Raw genomic sequence first — 19,861 nt, 5'->3', positions numbered from 1 at the left:
GTGCTAAGCTAGGCTAACGTGCAGCCAGATTTCTACTGAACGCACAGCGAGGAAACTGGTATCTATCTTCTGGTCTCTCTCTGGAGAAGACGGTAAGCAAATTTCCCAAAATGTTGGCGTGTTCTTTTAAGCTGAACTCACCTGCGATATTAATATTGGCCGGCGTGGCGTTGATTGATGCAGGAGTTCGTGTCCTACTACTGCTGCTCGGGGTGATCCCTGTGAGTGGAATACATAAGAAGACACCTCGTTAGATACAAGCCACTCCGGAGCTCTCGTTTCACTGTGAGGTTTTCTATGGGCTCTGACCTGGCACTGGCTCCTGGTAATGGTCCTTGAACCACCGGAAGAGTCCGTTGACTGTGGGGAAAATCTGGGCTCTGTATCTGAATCCCTCAGGGGTGATGGTCACATATTCAATCCTGTCACACAAAATTATTAGTCCCACCACGATTGTGATTCAAACTCATTTAAATATTTTTTTATGGTTATCAATACCGTCAGTGCAACAATGAACAAAAAACAGTGATTCTACACAATTGCAACAATCTGCTCATTGGCAAGTGCTTTAAACCGCAGCAGGCGCATGGAGATGGTGGCCGACAAAAAAATCTGCTATGGACCACAATGACCGGGACGCGTGTAGTCTTTTACCAACGGAGTTGCAGTTTTCCGCGATCTGATTGGCCACTGACGTTTCTCTCAGCGCCAATCGCGTGACGCCTAGTTCTATCACTGGTTAAGCTTGGTGACTCTTTCGAAGTTGGTTAAGGTTAGAGTTTGTCTTAGAGCAGGGCGATAGACCACCAGCCCTGATTCCAAACTCTAACCTTAACCAACTTCTAAAGAGTCGCCAAGCTTAACCAGTGATAGAACTAGGCGTTAGCTAGCTAGCAGGCTGTTAGAGGCAGAAATAGGCGTAACGCGATTGGCGCAGAGAGAAATGTCAGTGGCCAATCAGATCGCGGAACCCGAACGCGGAACTGCAACTCCGTTGGTAAAAGACTACACACGACCGGGACACCGTCTTTACGAGATGCAAGCCGTTTTATACAACATACATGCGGCAATCTTGTTATTTCTAAATCAGAAATCCCCGGATTGACTGGATTATAACCTTTCTACTGACAACGGTTCAGTTCAAACTCAAAACACTTCCGTTTAAAAGTACCGGCGCACTCTGCCGCCGATACGGAGAAAAAAACGTATACATTATGGGAGATAGTGGCATGAAAGGGTTAACACACACGTCCTCCGAGCTCAGTCCTGTGTTTCTATGAGCCGAATAATGACGCTTTCTCTTGGCAAGCGACATCGGCCAAAGGACAAAAAGGACCTTCATGGTCTCCACACTCCCATGGCACACATTTCGTGTTTGGGTGTGTGAGCGGCTCCAGTCAAGCACAAGAGGGGATTCTTTAAGTTGTCCATTGCACATGGAATAAGGAAATTAGGCCAAGTGCACCGACCAGCATGTATACAAATGCACGGAGGTCGTGAATGGGTGTTCATTAACATGAAAATGGCGATTGGGTGGTGTGGTTGGCAGTCACCAGCTAACCTTGGCTTTCCTCTGGGCTGGTAACCAAGCAGGAACTTCCCTGGCAGCTCTCTGCAGACGGAGATGTAGTAAGGGATGAATGTAGGCTTCTCCTTCTTGCTTTTCACCAGGACTTCCTCCATTTTCTGCCATTCAGGAAAAGAAAACAGCAGCTAATATATACAGTCCTCTCCTTCCTTCCTGTGAGTTACAGTAAACCCTCCTACAGGGTTTCCATTCAAGTTAAACTGTAAGACTGTCTCTCACTTCATTACATCATAATAACAAAGCCACATCTGCTCTCATGCATCTCACCTGCAAGGTGTTACGTGTTAAGGAGGAGGGGTTATGTATATCGCAATGGCTCGTGCGTAAAGTAGTGCAGCATGCATTGTTGACAGAAACAGCTCCAAGCCTTTGATGCTCTGTGGCTCAAAACGAGCTATCGTGGTATCATCATGGTTAATAAAACAGATTGAAAAGTATCTGCCCGATTTGCACAAGTGGTGGCTTATTTTGAACCTGTACTTTCATATCGTCTTTTTGAAGATTGCTCAACAAGACCCTAAAGTCTGTGCCTGTGCCACATATATTGTAGAAAAACACAACGCATGTTAACACGATACGGGTGTGTTTACACCAACACGCTTGTGAATCACTTACTCGTCGCTATCAATATATCGCGGTACCTTTCTGTCGCCGCCAGTGCATTCTTGGAAATATTTGTGACCGAGCAGATCGCGAGAAAACGCGGCCATGGGTTGAATGTAGCGGGCGGTGATCTCATCCAGATCTTCAAATTCCTGAGGAAGTAGAATGGAGAATGTCATTTCATACTGTATATCTAATAATAAATCCATTTACATTAAGTCTGTTGGCAAATCTTACTTCCGTGTTGATCCACAGAGTGTGTCCGAGGCTGAAAGCGTTCTCCTTGCCCTCCTCCCGCACGTCAATGTGCTGGTAGATGCCTTCAGCGACCTTCCAGGTGACGGTCAGGTGGTTCTCCCCTCTGCTGCTCGGCCTGATGATCAGATCCCCCTGATCCATGGACTCCATCATCTTCTCCGCCTGCTTGAAGTTGATGTTGTGGAAGCTGGGGTGGGCGATCACTCTCTTGATGTAGGCTAAAGGGCAAGGAGCGAAGGAGATGTTCCAAGCGTTTATTGTTGATATTTAACTGCAGTCATCTGCAGACAAGGTCCCAACAATCATAAAATATGATTCCACGCATGCAATTAATCTAAACTAATAACTCTCTCATTTAAATTGTAAAACTTGATTCTGTCCACTGTATTTATTGATTTAAGATATCAAACAGCGACCTCTAGGCTAAAGTCAAGGCACATTATCTTTAGTTTTGGTCTGATATGTGGGTTGGAGTTCAGTGGGGATAGGGTATGGGTTACTATTGCTGGTGTGAATTTCTTGGCAGAGTCTGAGGTGTTAATAATATAATAATAATAATAATGTATGGTGGGTGTACTTTGGTAGAAAATGTTTCCTACATGAAACTGCTCTCAACAAGGCCTGTGGATTATCTTCAGTAACCAGGTCATGATTTCTGTAAAGAGTCACTACTTTTAAGTGTATTTTCTGCTGCTTGGAGCGCCACAAACTTGGAGTTATTTATTATTCTAATTTTGTTTTTTAAAGATGCGATTCCATCCACTGTATTTATCAACTAAAGATGTGTGAGAATGTATGTTCCCTAATATAACTGTGCTGTTCCACTGTGTTTATCAATTAAAGACGTGTGAGAATGTACGTTCCCTAATATAACTGTGCTGTTCTGCTGTGTTTATCAATTAAAGACGTGTGAGAATGTACGTTCCCTAATAATAATAATAATAATAATAATAATAATAATAATAATAATAATATCTAAGGGAAGGGGATCAGGGAACAACGTAACAACAAAATCAAAAGGAAAGAAAAGAAAGAAAAAGAAAAGAGGGAAGTCATTTACAAATTTGGTGAAGAGGTGGGTTTTGAGTTGGGATTTGAAGGAGTGCAGGGATGTAGCACTACGGATGTTTGGAGGGAGTGAGTTCCAGAGGGTGGGTGTGGCAACAGAGAAGGCTCTGGGACCAACAGTCCGCATGTTGGTGGTGGGGATGGAGAAGAGACCGGAGTCAGAGAACCGCAGCCTCCGGGGCGGGATGTAGGGATGGAGGAGGTCAGCTAGGTACCGGGGGGCAAGGGAGTGAAGGGCTTTGTAGGTGATGAGGAGGATCTTGAAATTGATGCAGGACTTGACTGGAAGCCAGTGGAGGTGGATGAGGGTGGTAATATAACTTAGTTATTCTGCTGTGTTTATCAATTAAAGATGTGTGAGAATGTAAGTTCCCTAATATAACTGTGCTGTTCCGCTGTGTTTATCAATTAAAGACGTGTGAGAACGTACGTTCCCTAATATAACTTAGTTATTCTGCTGCGTTTATCAATTAAAGATGTGTGAGAATGTAAGTTCCCTAATATAACTGTGCTGTTCCGCTGTGTTTATCAATTAAAGACGTGTGAGAACGTACGTTCCCTAATATAACTTAGTTATTCTGCTGCGTTTATCAATTAAAGACGTGTGAGAATGTATGTTCCCTAATATAAATGTGCTGTTCCGCTGTGTTTATCAACTAAAGGTGTGTGAGAATGTACATTCCCTAATATAACTGTGCTGTTCTGCTGTGTTTATCAATTAAAGACGTGTGAGAACGTACGTTCCCTAATATAACTTAGTTATTCTGCTGTGTTTATCAATTAAAGATGTGTGAGAATGTAAGTTCCCTAATATAACTGTGCTGTTCCGCTGTGTTTATCAATTAAAGACGTGTGAGAACGTACGTTCCCTAATATAACTTAGTTATTCTGCTGCGTTTATCAATTAAAGACGTGTGAGAATGTATGTTCCCTAATATAAATGTGCTGTTCCGCTGTGTTTATCAACTAAAGGTGTGTGAGAATGTACATTCCCTAATATAACTGTGCTGTTCTGCTGTGTTTATCAATTAAAGACATGTGCAAATGTACGTTCCCTAATATAACTGTGCTGCTCCGCTGTGTTTATCAACTAAAGGCATGTGAGAACGTACGTTCCCTAACATAACTGTGCTGTTCTGCTGTGTTTATAAAGACAATGTGACAAACTTGTTCTCTGCTGTTTCATCTTGGCGTCATCTTCCTTCTTCACGTCTTCGCTCTCAGCATCAAAGTCATAGTAGGTGTCTTTGGGAAGCTTCCAGTCGTTGTTCTTGTCCGACAGGTCTGACGTCCGACAGGTGAGGTCCACGCTCAGCTTCTCGATGTCGATCTTCATGATTCTGCAGTGCACGGTCATACCGACCTGTGAATATGAGTGGAGACCATACAATTTAGGCACCTAGAGGCACGCGGTGCTTCGTGGGCCTCTAGCGGTGAAAGCACGAGGGAACTAGGGATGTGCATGACTGACCAAAATCATTTTCGAATAGTCTACTGTTCTTAAGACTGAATATTCGTCTCATACTCATCCCTAGAGGGAACGTTAATTCTAGTCGTAGGTTGGATCCCGTTCACACACAAGTCTTTTCCCCCTCGAGCAAATCCCCTTCGAAACCAGATGTTGTTTGGGGAGTGGTTACCGTGGTTACGTGCTGTCTTGATGGAAGAAAGATTCTAAACGCTCTGTGAAAAGTTGACAGTTGGTCAAACTACACCTCAAGTGAGAAATTGTTCCTATAGTCATGATTTGAAAATGGCAATATTAGCTCAAAAAGTACCTTTGACTCAGAAAAATACATTACACAGAATATTGCATTATCGTTTGTTTATAATTCAGAAGTATTATATTTAGACTTGGTCTTCAAGTGAATGAGGAGCCTGACACCTGGCTGGGAGGAATGGTGGGTGAGAGGGACAGTAGCTGCTGCTAGCTTATTTGTAGATGCCTTTAGTTAGAGGTAAGATTGATCAGGGCCAGCATTACTCATGATGGAAATAAAGCTGATTGCAGCAAACCGTGCAATGTAACCATGAGAAGATTCACATGCATCACATTAGATGTACTCTGCAAAACTGTCTCAGAATGTAACTCCTCCACCTCAGACATTGACCCTATACCTATAGCTTTCTTCAAATGGGTGTTTAATAGTGTTTCAAGCCCTGTGCTAGATATCATAAACACTTCCCTTAGAACTGGTATTTTCCCAGATGCCTTTAAAACAGCAGTTGTAAAGCCATTACTAAAAAAACCTAACTTGGATAGTAATGAAATGGCAAATTATCGTCCAATATCCAACCTACCATTCATTAGCAAAGTACTTGAAAAGATAGTTTCAGTTCAAATAAATTCCTTTCTTGAAGAAAACAACATCTTAGAAGAATTTCAGTCGGGATTCAGAAAATATCATAGCACTGAAACTGCCCTCACCAAAATAATCAGTGACCTCAGGCTAAACTCTGACGAGAATAAGATCTCCATCCTTATCCTGCTAGATCTCAGTGCAGCATTTGATACAATCGATCACGATATTCTAATCGATCGTCTTGAAAACCTTGTCGGTTTCTCAGAACATGTGCTAGGCTGGTTCAAAACATACATCAGAGGGAGGACATTCTATGTTAGACTAGGAGAGCACATGTTTGATATATACGACAACAACTATGGAGTTGCTTAGGTCCTTTACTCTTCTCCCTTTACATGTTACCGCTGGGTAATATCATCAGAGAACATAATGTAGATTTCCATAGCTATGCGGATGATACACAACTGTACATATCTGCTGAACCAAATGATACAGCGATTAGCTCCATTACAGACTGCTTATTGGCAATAAATAAATGGATGAGTAAGAACTTCCTGAAACTAAACGAGAACAAAACTGAAATTCTAATTATCGGCCCCAAAACTAAAAAATAAACGTTAATAAAGAACCTGGGAGGACTAACCCCTTGGATCAAATCTGAGGTCACTAGTCTCTGGGTTATCATAGATTCAGAACTGAACTTCAATTCTCATATTAGCAAAGTAACGAAAACATCGTTCTTCCATCTCAGAAATATAGCAAAAGTATGACCATTTATTAATCAGAACGATGCTGAGAAGCTAATTCATGCATTCATATCTAGCCGGTTAGACTACTGTAATGCACTTTTCACAGGTCTCCCTAAGAAAACCACAGAGAGGCTTCAGCTTATCCAAAACTCCGCAGCCCGACTGCTAACTAGAACCAAAAGGAGAGAGCACATTAGTCCAGTCTTTACAGTCTACTTTACACTGGCTTCCTGTAACATTTAGAATTGACTTTAAGGTCCTTCTCCTTACATACAAAGCTCTAAATGGACAGGGACCTAACTACATCACCAACACTCTAATAAATTACACACCAGCAAGAACACTGCGATCATCAACTGCTGGACTACTAGAGGCTCCCAGAAACAGTCAAAAGAGGATCGGTAATGCAGCCTTTATCAACTATGCCCCAAAACTGTGGAACAAACTACCCCAAAACATCAGGGAAGCCAACTCGCTAGACATCTTCAAAAGACATCTCTTTGCTCAGGCATTTCAATGAAACATCAGGGATATCCTGACACAAATTGTACTTACCTGCACTATTCTTACCCTGCCTACTTTTATCCACTGCCTATCAAATTCATGTGTCGGTTCTATGCTAATTTTATCTGACTACCTCCTACTGTATGCACTGTAATTTTAAGATAACTATTTTATCACACTTTTTACTTCTTACTGATGCACTGCTGTTGTATGTTAAATACCCTGTTGTATGTCCATTCTATTTTATAATTTTTAGACTATTTTTAAACTGAATCATTTTAAACTATTTTTATTATTTGTATTACTGAAAACTGTAAGCAGAGAGCCTATTGGGATGCTAGATCCTAATGTGAAACACTGTGATTTACCATACCTTGCTACCTGTCTATCTTTTTTATGCTCGCTTATGCCTGTATTTTTTACTGTTGTGAAGCACTTTGAACTGCAACCTCTGTATGAAAAGTGCTATACAAATAAAGTTATTATTATTATTACTAAAGTGAAATATCCTTTTAAGACCCGTTTAAGACTACAAGTCTGATTAAATGTAAGACTTTTGGATGAAAGACTCATGTTTAAAACTCAGGTTTTTGTATTGATATTATCTGCATCGCTTTTACCCTTTTTCTAATTCTCTGCATTGCTTTTATTCTGTCTATTTTGTGCTCATTTTACTGCTGTGAAGCACTTTGGGTGTATTATTATTATTATTATTATTATTATTATTATTATTATTATTATTATTGTTATTGTTATTGTTATTGTTATTGTTATTATTATTATTATTGTTATTATTATTATTATTATTATTATTATTATTATTATTATTATTATTATTATTATTATTATTATTATTATTATTATTATTATTATTATTATTATTATTATAACCAACCTTGACTCTGTCCTCAGGGTGCTTGACCACCTTGTCACTGAGGAACTTCGTGGGGACAAAGCCGGTGACCCCGTTGTCCAGGCGGCAGCGTACCCCTATGGCTTGGCCAGGGCAGGAGCCGCTGTCAAAATGGTTCCACACCTGAAGGAGAGAAAGCACAACTTAACTCTCTAAACCAGAACTCTTGTGTGTTATAAGGAGACAATTTAAAGGTGCTATAGATAAAATATATTTATAATTGATGTAGAGTAATCATATAAAAAATTTAATACATCCACAGATGTAGCTTTTAGAAAGGTGTGGAATAAAAGTATTGCTCCCCCCCCCCCAGCAAGAAATCATTGATTCATTAATTTATCATATAAAACATTTTGGCTGGTCCAAAATGTATGTTGTTGTTTACATGTTGCGTGCATGTATGCCACGTGGAATGCACCGGATTGGATAAACGACAATATGAAAGTGTAAACAGTAAGCTGCTGTTAATGTCACCAATATTATATAGTCACAACTAGTCTACTCAGTGTTTAAAGGGATAGTTCTACTTTGTCCTACTTACCAATGATGATGTTGACCGATAGTAGGGATGTGCATGACTGACCAAAATCATTTTCAAATAGTCTACTGTTATGTCAATTTAAATGTTCTGTTTCAGTTTAAATTCAGTTCCAATGTTCAGTTTCAGTTAAATTTAGTTATTCTTTTTAATAGAATGGATCATTAAAATCAAAGGGTATTGCAAAAAAATATATATATTAAAAAAAAAAAAGTATCAAAAACCTTTTTTGTAAAGAAAAAAATTATATATTATATTTTTGGACTCTGACATGAAAATCGAATGTGGAGACTGGCACGACTATTCGAAAATTCGAAAATTCAAACTCATCCCTAACCGGTAGAGTCACCCTTCTCAGCACAATCCCATTCCTCATAGGCCTACTAGCCACAAACAAAATCAAAGGGGTCAACCTCCTGTCTGTATAGGGCTGACTGAAGCTCACTGAAATCAACTCTGTGTGCACTGTGGAGTAAATTCCAGTGACCTTTTGCATTAGTTTGTGGCTAACCAGCCAGAGCTAGTATGAGGAACCTGCGTGGATTGCGCCGAGAAAGGATTCTACCAAAGCGACAACATCAATGGTGACATCAGAGTGATCCCTTTAACGCTTTCACTGCCACACTACCAAAGGGTTAACCCTTTCACTGCGACAATACAGAATGTTAACCCTTTCACTGCCACACGACAAAGGGTTAACACTTTCACAACCACACTGCAGAAGGTTAACCCTTTCACAACCACACTACAGAAGGTTAACCCTTTCACTACCACACTACAGACGGTTAACCATAGTGTGGTACTAGTGAAAGGGTTAAGGCACCAGTCGTAGTGCTACAGAAGATCCTGCCTACCTCACTGAGTTCCGGGAAGTTGTCCTGGTGACAGAACGGGCACTGCCACAGGCCCGTCTCATCGTTCCTGATGGCCTGGTCATAACTCTCCCCCTGGGGGCGCCGGTGAGCGATGCCTGTCACCACACTGGTGACCATTTTACCTGGATGGAGAGACACACATTTGCACTACCTCTCTACCTCATTTTGGCATTTCATTTTTTTTTTGCATTTTGTACATTTAGTTTTGTATATTGTATATTTTGTATAGTGTTTGGTCTTTACTCTTTGACTTTTTTTTACTGTATGAAGCACAATCTCAGGAGGCTCATACAGAACCAAGCACTTCACTATAATGTACATGCACCTGATACGTGACAAATAAACATTAGTTGAACATTAGTTGAGATTAGTTGAGTTTCGCGTCAACAACACTAGATTCAAATAATGCAATTGTGAAATAAAGACTAACTCAATTATCGCTTTGGACGAGGACTACACAGTCCTCACTTTTGAGGGGCCGCCAAGGACGACTGTGACAGACTCAACGGTTACATTACACGCTTGAGTCCATGGCGATGGCGATGACAATGACTAAAATATAAATTTCCCTCTTTGGTAACAAAAGCCATGACGAAATGTATTACCATTTTCGTTAACGAATAAAAATTAAACGATAATGTCAAAGACTTGACGAAAGGACAAATGATTCGGCTGATATTTTATCCAATGGCCTGTCACTTTGCAAACTCTGCACATCCACTCGTCACACTGTATCATTAAATGCATGCAGCGTAGACTCTAGTTGGAAGTCCTTCAGAAGTAAACTTTAGGAGTGACGCGCGTGAGTGAAGCAAAAAAGACGAAAAACTTGACTAAAACTGTCTAAAAGCAACAATAACCAAATGACTAAAATGTGACTAAAACTAATATGCATTTTAGGTGGTCCTCCTTCTGAATGATACAAAGCTCCCACAACAGTACCGATATAGAAGGTCTCTGGCGTCTCCTTGGTGAGCAGGTTGAAGATCTCCTCTGTGTTGGGGCCTCTGTAGACAGACCTCAGGTCCTTGTACCTGCAGCTCAGCTCGGCACGGATGTCATAGAGAGTGATGCCCTTGTTTCCATAGCCCTACAACACAGGCAGTGTCATAGAGAGTGATGCCCTTGTTTCCATAGCCCTACAACAACAGTAAGTGTCAGATAGTGATGTCATAGAGAGTGATGCCCTTGTTTCCATAGCCCTACAACAACAGTAAGTGTCAGATAGTGATGTCATAGAGAGTGATGCCCTTGTTTCCATAGCCCTACAACACAGCCGGTGTCAGAAAGTGATGTCATAAGAGAGTGATGCCCTTGTTTCCATAGCCCTACAACACAGCCGGTGTCAGATAGTGATGTCATAGAGAGTGATGCCCTTGTTTCCATAGCCCTACAACATAGTCAGTGTCAGATAGTGATGTCATAGAGAGTGATGCCCTTGTTTCCATAGCCCTACAACACAGTAAGTGTCAGATAGTGATGTCATAGAGAGTGATGCCCTTGTTTCCATAGCCCTACAACAACAGTCAGTGTCAGATAGTGAAAACGACATAATGCTACAGTATGTGACAACGTACGTTCACTGATAATAGTCCTTTTGGAAAATGACAATGTAAGCTGTTGGCTGTTACAGTACATTATGTTCTTAATAGGGCTGGGACTTTATCGCATTAATTTCGATTAATTAACTACAGAAAGAATTAAAAGTAAAAGAAAAAATGTATGAATTTAATCGCATTATGATTTTTCTTTATTGTGTAAGAATGTTACCTTTCAAAGGAGACCAGACTCATGCATGTGCTATAAGTATAACGTATAATAAATCGCAAATAACTTTTTTTCTTAGTCTGGTTTGTTCATACAAAAAAATTAAATAAGAGAAATTGAGATCAATCAAGAGTTTTTTTCCCCCAATGGTCAACTGTTCTTGAATGTACTTGAAAGTACTGTGTTTTACTTTTACCTCGAAAGTGCTTGAGTTTACAAAAGGTCCTTTGCGCTATATATATATTATTCCTAAAATTGCAGCACTTTATTAAAAATTGCATTGATCTAGGGGCGGTCAGATGGCGTAGCGGAGATTGCGCTCGTCACCAATGCCAGGAAATGGTGAAGGCAGCGTGACCTCCCACGCGTTACGCTTCACCAATGAGAATCCTCGCTGCCAGGTGAGAAGAGAGCCCTGGCTGTCTCCACATGTGTCGGAGGAAGCATGTGGTTGACTTCATGGTTCCCTTGTACCGACCAGTAGGAGGAACATGCGCACAACAACCAGGTAGAGGAGGGGGGGAATTGGCATAACGACAAAAAATTGGGATGGGAGATTTTTTTTTAAATCAGGCGGAGAAAAAGAGGATTAAAAAAATATATATCTGTTGGTCTGTGTAGTAGCTAATACAGGATTTTGCTGCTTAAACGTATGTATATTCATTGATTCACTCGTATACCAAAATTCATTTGAATTGAACATTTTTGCTTTTCGCATTAAATATTGATATGCGATTAAAATGTGATACATTTTGATTAATTAACTATAAAGTCTTGAATTAATTAGATTAAAATGTTTAATCGAGTCCCACCACTAGTTCTTAAACATGCAAACTGTGATAATATGGAAACACAAAAAAAGAAACCATTTGATTAATTTTCTCTCAATCTGATTTTCTGACACGAGGCAGGAAGTGGACTGGGTCACATGTGGTTTGTACTCTGATACAAACGTACACAAGGCAGGAAGTGGACTGGGTCACATGTGGTTTGTACTCTGATACAAACGTACACGAGGCAGGAAGTGGACTGGGTCACATGTGGTTTGTACTCTGATACAAACGTACACAAGGCAGGAAGTGGACCGGGTCACATGTGGTTTGTACTCTGATACAAACGTACACAAGGCAGGAAGTGGACTGGGTCACATGTGGTTTGTACTCTGATACAAACGTACACGAGGCAGGAAGTGGACTGGGTCACATGTGGTTTGTACTCTGATACAGACGTACACGAGGCAGGAAGTGGACTGGGTCACATGTGGTTTGTACTCTGATACAAACGTACACAAGGCAGGAAGTGGACTGGGTCACATGTGGTTTGTACTCTGATACAGACGTACACGAGGCAGGAAGTGGACTGGGTCACATGTGGTTTGTACTCTGATACAAACGTACACGAGGCAGGAAGTGGACTGGGTCACATGTGGTTTGTACTCTGATACAAACGTACACGAGGCAGGAAGTGGACCGGGTCACATGTGGTTTGTACTCTGATACAAACGTACACGAGGCAGGAAGTGGACCGGGTCACATGTGGTTTGTACTCTGATACAAACGTACACGAGGCAGGAAGTGGACCGGGTCACATGTGGTTTGTACTCTGATACAAACATACATGAGGCAGGAAGTGGACCGGGTCACATGTGGTTTGTACTCTGATACAAACGTACACAAGGCAGGAAGTGGACCGGGTCACATGTGGTTTGTACTCTGATACAAACGTACACAAGGCAGGAAGTGGACTGGGTCACATGTGGTTTGTACTCTGATACAGACGTACACGAGGCAGGAAGTGGACTGGGTCACATGTGGTTTGTACTCTGATACAAACGTACACGAGGCAGGAAGTGGACTGGGTCACATGTGGTTTGTACTCTGATACAAACGTACACAAGGCAGGAAGTGGACCGGGTCACATGTGGTTTGTACTCTGATACAAACGTACACGAGGCAGGAAGTGGACCGGGTCACATGTGGTTTGTACTCTGATACAAACGTACACGAGGCAGGAAGTGGACCGGGTCACATGTGGTTTGTACTCTGATACAAACATACATGAGGCAGGAAGTGGACCGGGTCACATGTGGTTTGTACTCTGATACAAACGTACACAAGGCAGGAAGTGGACCGGGTCACATGTGGTTTGTACTCTGATACAAACGTACACAAGGCAGGAAGTGGACTGGGTCACATGTGGTTTGTACTCTGATACAAACGTACACGAGGCAGGAAGTGGACTGGGTCACATGTGGTTTGTACTCTCATACAAACGTACACGAGGCAGGAAGTGGACTGGGTCACATGTGGTTTGTACTCTGATACAAACGTACACGAGGCAGGAAGTGGACTGGGTCACATGTGGTTTGTACTCTGATACAAACGTACACGAGGCAGGAAGTGGACCGGGTCACATGTGGTTTGTACTCTGATACAAACGTACACGAGGCAGGAAGTGGACTGGGTCACATGTGGTTTGTACTCTCATACAAACGTGTTCCTGTTTCATCCCTGCACTCCAGCAGCCCCGCGTTCTAAGAGTTGAGTGGTTTTAAAATACGGACCTGTCTTTCCAGCTCCTCGGCGAAGGCGTCCAGATCCAGGTCTTTGAGACGCTCCGGGTTTTCCAGGATCTCCTCCAGCGCTCCGGCGGGGTTGGCGTCCTCCGCCGACTCGTCGTATTCCAGGGCGTCCACGGCCATCTTGCGAGCCCACTCGTACGTCTCCGGGTGGACACGGGACCCGTCCAGGACCTCGATGTAGGAGTCAGTGCTGCAGACAGAGACACTTGGCCCTGTGAGATTCTTTCAGACTAATGAATGAATGGATTTTTACGGTTACTTTTACACTCATGAACAAGATTGTCTTGATGTCTGATTATTATTATTATTATCGTGTTATTATGATGTTAAAGAATGTCATGTTATTGCCGCCATGGCAATGAAGTATATTGGGACGTTTATTTTTCGGAAATGTGGTTTTGTCTATTCCGCGCAGCGTTTCTCTATTCTTTTCCCCCATTTAATTTAATTTCAAAACCATATTTCAACTCTTGGAAGCTGAGGAGTCCCTCATTTACAGCAATTAGTTTACAATCAAGAAAAGACAGATAAAGAACAAATAGTCACATAGCACGATAAAAATTTATATAAACAACAATATCAGTTGACAGTGATCGTAAATCATACTCTTAAACTCAGTGAATGTTGGAAGAATCTCCCAACTTTAGAGGTCATTCCAAGTGTCGGGCGCATCAATAGAAAAGGCTGATCGTCCAAGTTCGGAGGTCATGCTTGAGGAACCCTAAGAACCAGACCCTAAGAACCAGACCCTAAGAACCAGACCCTAAGAACCAGCCAGTCACTAGACCCTAAGAACCAGCCAGTCACTAGACCCTAAGAACCAGCCAGTCACTAGACCCTAAGAACCAGCCAGTCGCTAGAACCTAAGAACCAGCCAGTCACTAGACCCTAAGAACCAGACCCTAAGAACCAGCCAGTCACTAGACCCTAAGAACCAGCCAGTCACTAGACCCTAAGAACCAGACCATAAGAACCAGCCAGTCACTAGACCCTAAGAACCAGACCATAAGAACCAGCCAGTCACTAGACCCTAAGAACTAGCCAGTCACTAGACCCTAAGAACCAGACCATAAGAACCAGCCAGTCACTAGACCCTAAGAACCAGACCCTAAGAACCAGCCAGTCACTAGACCCTAAGAACCAGCCAGTCACTAGACCCTAAGAACCAGACCCTAAGAACCAGCCAGTCACTAGACCCTAAGAACCAGCCAGATGCTAGACCCTAAGAACCAGCCAGTCAATATACCCTAAGAACCAGCCAGTCACTAGACCCTAAGAACCAGACCCTAAGAACCAGCCAGTCACTAGACCCTAAGAACCAGACCCTAAGAACCAGACCCTAAGAACCAGCCAGTCACTAGACCCTAATAACCAGCCAGTCACTAGACCCTAAGAACCAGCCAGTCGCTAGACCCTAAGAACCAGCCAGTCGCTAGACCCTAAGAACCAGCCAGTCACTAGACCCTAAGAACCAGACCCTAAGAACCAGCCAGTCACTAGACCCTAAGAACCAGACCCTAAGAACCAGCCAGTCACTAGACCCTAAGAACCAGCCAGTTGCTAGACCCTAAGAACCAGCCAGTCACTAGACCCTAAGAACCAGACCCTAAGAACCAGCCAGTCACTAGACCCTAAGAACCAGCCAGTCACTAGACCCTAAGAACCAGCCAGTCACTAGACCCTAAGAACCAGACCCTAAGAACCAGCCAGTCACTAGACCCTAAGAACCAGACCCTAAGAACCAGCCAGTCACTAGACCCTAAGAACCAGCCAGTTGCTAGACCCTAAGAACCAGCCAGTCAATATACCCTAAGAACCAGCTAGTCACTAGACCCTAAGAACCAGACCCTAAGAACCAGCCAGTCACTAGACCCTAAGAACCAGCCAGTCACCAGACCCTAAGAACCAGACCCTAAGAACCAGCCAGTCACTAGACCCTAAGAACCAGACCCTAAGAACCAGACCCTAAGAACCAGCCAGTCACTAGACCCTAAGAACCAGCCAGTCACTAGACCCTAAGAACCAGCCAGTCACTAGACCCTAAGAACCAGCCCCTAAGAACCAGCCAGTCACTAGACCCTAAGAACCAGCCAGTCACTAGACCCTAAGAACCAGACCACAAGAACCAGCCAGTCACTAGACCCTAAGAACCAGCCAGTTGCTAGACCCTAAGAACCAGCCAGTCACTAGACCCTAAGAACCAGACCCTAAGAACCAGCCAGTCACTAGACCCTAAGAACCAGACCCTAAGAACCAGCCAGTCACTAGACCCTAAGAACCAGACCCTAAGAACCAGACCCTAAGAACCAGCCAGTCACTAGACCCTAAGAACCAGACCCTAAGAACCAGACCCTAAGAACCAGCCAGTCACTAGACCCTAAGAACCAGCCACGAGAACGGGTGGAATAGGTTTCAAAATTCCATTCTAAAAACAATGAGATATAAAGAGGTAGCTTACCAATAAGAGCTTTAAAAATACTGATTGTTGTGCCTGTCAGAAAGAGAGCCATATCATACCTTATCACACAGGACACAACGGTGAGCAGGGCTGGGGGCGATATGAACAAAATGTCATATGACAACATTTTCCTTAGTTTTGACGGTATAACGGTATGTGACGGTATAGTATTCCAGTGCAAATTACATTGTGATATGACATCTTTTTTAATTTACATCTTTATCTTGTAATAAATTTGTCATGGTCCTATTTCATTCAACATGGTCTATTTGAATGTACTTTTAATATTTTTTTGATTCATTAAAAAATATACAGTTTGTATATATCTTTTTTTTCTTTTTCTTTTTTACAATATGCAGACTGTATAGTAAAAATCCATACCTGGACCATGCATGGATCCAAGATCCTTCATATTCAGTATACCTCCCAGCCCTAATGGTGAGTATCATATCTATCGTGTCACGTAATCTTCCGTTACCCATCTACCAATGACCCAATGCTCTCAGGCTGACCTGTCTCCCAGAGAGGCCGTGTCGATCTTAATGAAGCCGGCACAGTTGATGAAGACCTTGGGACCCATGTGGCACATGGTGACCAGCTGGGTGCGATTCTCCAGACGGGCGTTGTTCTGCTTCAGGATCTGGAAAACGCCAGATGTGGGAGAAGGAAAGGCCAAGCGTTGCGATGAGAAGCCTGTCTCTCACCTTCAATCCAATCCAATCCACTTCATTTATAAAGCACGTTTAAAAACAACAAAGTTGACCAAAGTGCTGTACAAGTCAAACAACAAATATAACACAGAGATAATAAGCACACAGTAAAGCATAATACAGTATGTCACATAGAAAGGCAGGCTTCTCAAGCTGTGTCAAAACCAAAAGCCAAAGAAAATAAATATGTTTTGAGGTGTGATTTAAACACCTGCAGAGTGGGGGCCTAGAGGCAGCTCGTTCCACTGCGAAAGCACGCCCCCCCCCCCCCCCCCCCCCTAAGCTTCAGCCTGGACTTTAGGAACAGCCAGGAGGAGCTGATCAGAGGACCTGAGGGACCTTGAAGGAACATAAGGTTCCAGCAGGTCCGAGAGGTAGACCGGTGCCAAGCCTACCTTCATCAGATGGGCTCCTTTCCTGGGACCCAGGCCACATATGTACTGGACCAGACTCTGGGTGTAGGGGTGAGCCATGGCCCGGTTCACGTCCACGCCCACCTCGTTGACCCGGTTGATGAACTCGCACTGCAGGGCGTTCAGCAGGTCCTCCTTCCCCACGTGGTCCTGGGCGAAGGTCACAGGGCGAAGGTCACAGGGCGAAGGTCACAGGGCGGTCAGAATAATCGTAGAAGACGAATAAAGACTTTGAATGTATAACTAGTTTGTGATTATTTAAAGAGAGGTGTAGTAACATCGACGTTTGTAAAATGAACGCTAATACTTTTAGCACTGATATCCTTATTACCTGAAGAGGGTGGAGCTTGAGACACAGGATGTCGTCGTCAGAGCTGCACACCTGAGAGTACTCCACCAGAGGGTCCTGGATCTTCCTGGCCAGAGACACAGCTTGTCTCAGGAGTGGGGGGTAGTCCCGGAAATCAGCCTGTGTGTTACGGATAAAGGTTTGAAAAAATTAAATTAAAAATTAAATTAAAAATACATGTTTATGTAATGTGAGAGCAAGACATAATTTATGTATTGTATATATAAAAAATCTTAAAGTATCTCATGTATAAACATTTTGTATCTATATTTACTGCATTTGTGTATACCACTATTGCATTTCATTTGTAATATATATTTATTTATGTGATATCATAATATGCTTTTGGAAGAAAAAAAGAGAGAGAGAGAGAGAGAGAGAGAGAGAGAGAGGAGAGAGAGAGAGAGAGAGAGAGAGAGAGAGAGAGAGAGAGATGAGAGGAGAGAGAGAGAGAGAGAGAGAGAGAGAGAGAGAGAGAGAGAGAGAGAGAGAGAGAGAGAGAGAGAGAGAGAGAGAGAGAGAGAGAGAGAGAGAGAGAGAGAGAGAGAGAGAGAGAGAGAGAGAGAGAGAGAGAGAGAGAGAGAGAGAGAGAGAGAGAGAGAGAGAGAGAGAGAGAGAGAAAACTGTGACCTGGGAGGGCTTTATGGTTCTATAAGGTATATACAAAGTATATAAAATAATAAAGTAAGATAAAATAATGAACAAAAGTCTCTTGTCTGAAAAGGAATAGGAAGAAGCAAGATGCTTATCAGGTCCTACCCCTTGTTAAAATAAACCCTTAACAATTTCTTTTTACAGTCTTTCATCTTTCGATATATCAATCACTTCATCATTAGTCTTACATGAACAGAATCATCAGCAAACAAAATCACTTGACGATCAGTCCATCGATCAAGTTAATATACAATCATTATGTTAATAAATAATGTTATTTTACGATCAACAGGCTACTGTCCATCCAGTATCTTTAGAAGAAAAAAGTACAGTATATGCCGACTAGATCAGAACAAAAGCTGACCTCTGACTTCTTGCTGTTCATGTAGAGGATGGGCAGTTCGTTGTCCACCAGCTCCACGGCAATGGCAGGCAGCGAGGACTCCTGCTCCAGCTCAGCCACAGTGCGCTTTATGTCCTCAATGACCATTTGGGCGTCCCTGGGTTACCAGTGCAAAGGACAAGAACAACATGAACATAATCGAATTTACCATCATGCTAAACTAATATATCCTAATATTTTTCACCTTCCGCGGGTGTGTGTAAACCGTTGGAATACCAGTACCCAAACAACAGTAGTCTGTATGCCAACTAAACACGTGTAAAAATACACAAATATTTGGAGTCTCTTTAGATGTGAAGTTTAAAGGAACACGCCGACTTTTGGGGAAATTAGCTTAGCTTAGCTCTACCCTGGAGTTAGACAAGCAGATAAACCCTTTTCTTCTCTGTGCATGCATTAGGCTTGGGGAACAGCCGCACCGTTAGCCTAGCATAGCGTCATTCACTGGAAGTAGGTGTGCCAGTGTAGCCTAGTCACAAAATACACTCTAAATACAACTCCAAAACGTTCCTGGAAACATGTTGTGACCTGTGTATTTACCATGTGAACATTTTCTTTTCGTTTTCTAAGCAGATATAGGAACTATTCTTTGCCAAACCACTGCTGCCTGGGCACAGTGATTTCATCACCTCAAAAGCCCCCTTTTTTCAAAAAGCAACAGTGCTTTTGAGGTGATGAAATCACTACTTAATTTGTACTTTAGGTTGTACTGTAGTGTTTGGCCTTTATTCTTTTTACCTTTTTACTGCATGAAGCACATTCTCAGGGGGCTCAAGCATTTCACTGTAATGTACATGTACCTTTATGTGACAAATAGAACTTGAAACTTGTCAGAGCGTGGCCTGCAGAAAGAGGGTGACTTACCTGTTCTCTCCAGCCACAGCAATGATTTGAGGCTTCTTCCTGCTCAGGAACCTCTTCAGAGTATCAATATCATGGAGCTACATAATACGGTTAGACAGAAATAAGAAGATATATTGGCGACTATTGCCGATCTCTGGTTAACCCTTTCACTACCACTCTACCAAAGGGTTAACCGTTTCACTGCGACAATACAGAAGGTTAACCCTTTCACTGCCACGTGACAAAGGGTTAATAACCCTTTCACAAACACACTACAGAAGGTT

At 42.5% G+C, this 19,861-nt stretch overlaps 1 protein-coding gene across 1 annotated transcript in view; it reads right to left on the bottom strand.

Annotated features, from left to right (window-relative positions):
• The window catches only part of LOC311225485 (transcription elongation factor SPT6-like), a gene marked incomplete at both ends in the record, with an annotated part of 59,556 nt that overhangs the window by 17,226 nt on the left and 22,469 nt on the right, over positions 1-19,861 (bottom strand). The window contains 15 exons of the mRNA XM_084310777.1: positions 142-219; positions 310-422; positions 1,562-1,686; positions 2,230-2,343; positions 2,429-2,667; positions 4,685-4,880; positions 7,969-8,109; positions 9,379-9,521; positions 10,342-10,489; positions 13,730-13,937; positions 16,718-16,845; positions 17,311-17,478; positions 17,660-17,797; positions 18,696-18,831; positions 19,599-19,675. Of these exons, the coding sequence (XP_084166903.1) occupies positions 142-219; positions 310-422; positions 1,562-1,686; positions 2,230-2,343; positions 2,429-2,667; positions 4,685-4,880; positions 7,969-8,109; positions 9,379-9,521; positions 10,342-10,489; positions 13,730-13,937; positions 16,718-16,845; positions 17,311-17,478; positions 17,660-17,797; positions 18,696-18,831; positions 19,599-19,675 (2,152 nt within the window). The remainder of the gene's footprint in view (positions 1-141; positions 220-309; positions 423-1,561; positions 1,687-2,229; positions 2,344-2,428; positions 2,668-4,684; positions 4,881-7,968; positions 8,110-9,378; positions 9,522-10,341; positions 10,490-13,729; positions 13,938-16,717; positions 16,846-17,310; positions 17,479-17,659; positions 17,798-18,695; positions 18,832-19,598; positions 19,676-19,861) is intronic.

The sequence above is a fragment of the Notolepis coatsorum genome (assembly GCF_963971535.1).
Source record: "Notolepis coatsorum genome assembly, chromosome: 1".
Taxonomy (NCBI): Eukaryota; Metazoa; Chordata; class Actinopteri; order Aulopiformes; family Paralepididae; genus Notolepis; species Notolepis coatsorum.
The sequence above is the reverse complement of the archived record's forward strand: the minus strand, read 5'-3'. Positions and strand labels throughout refer to the sequence as shown.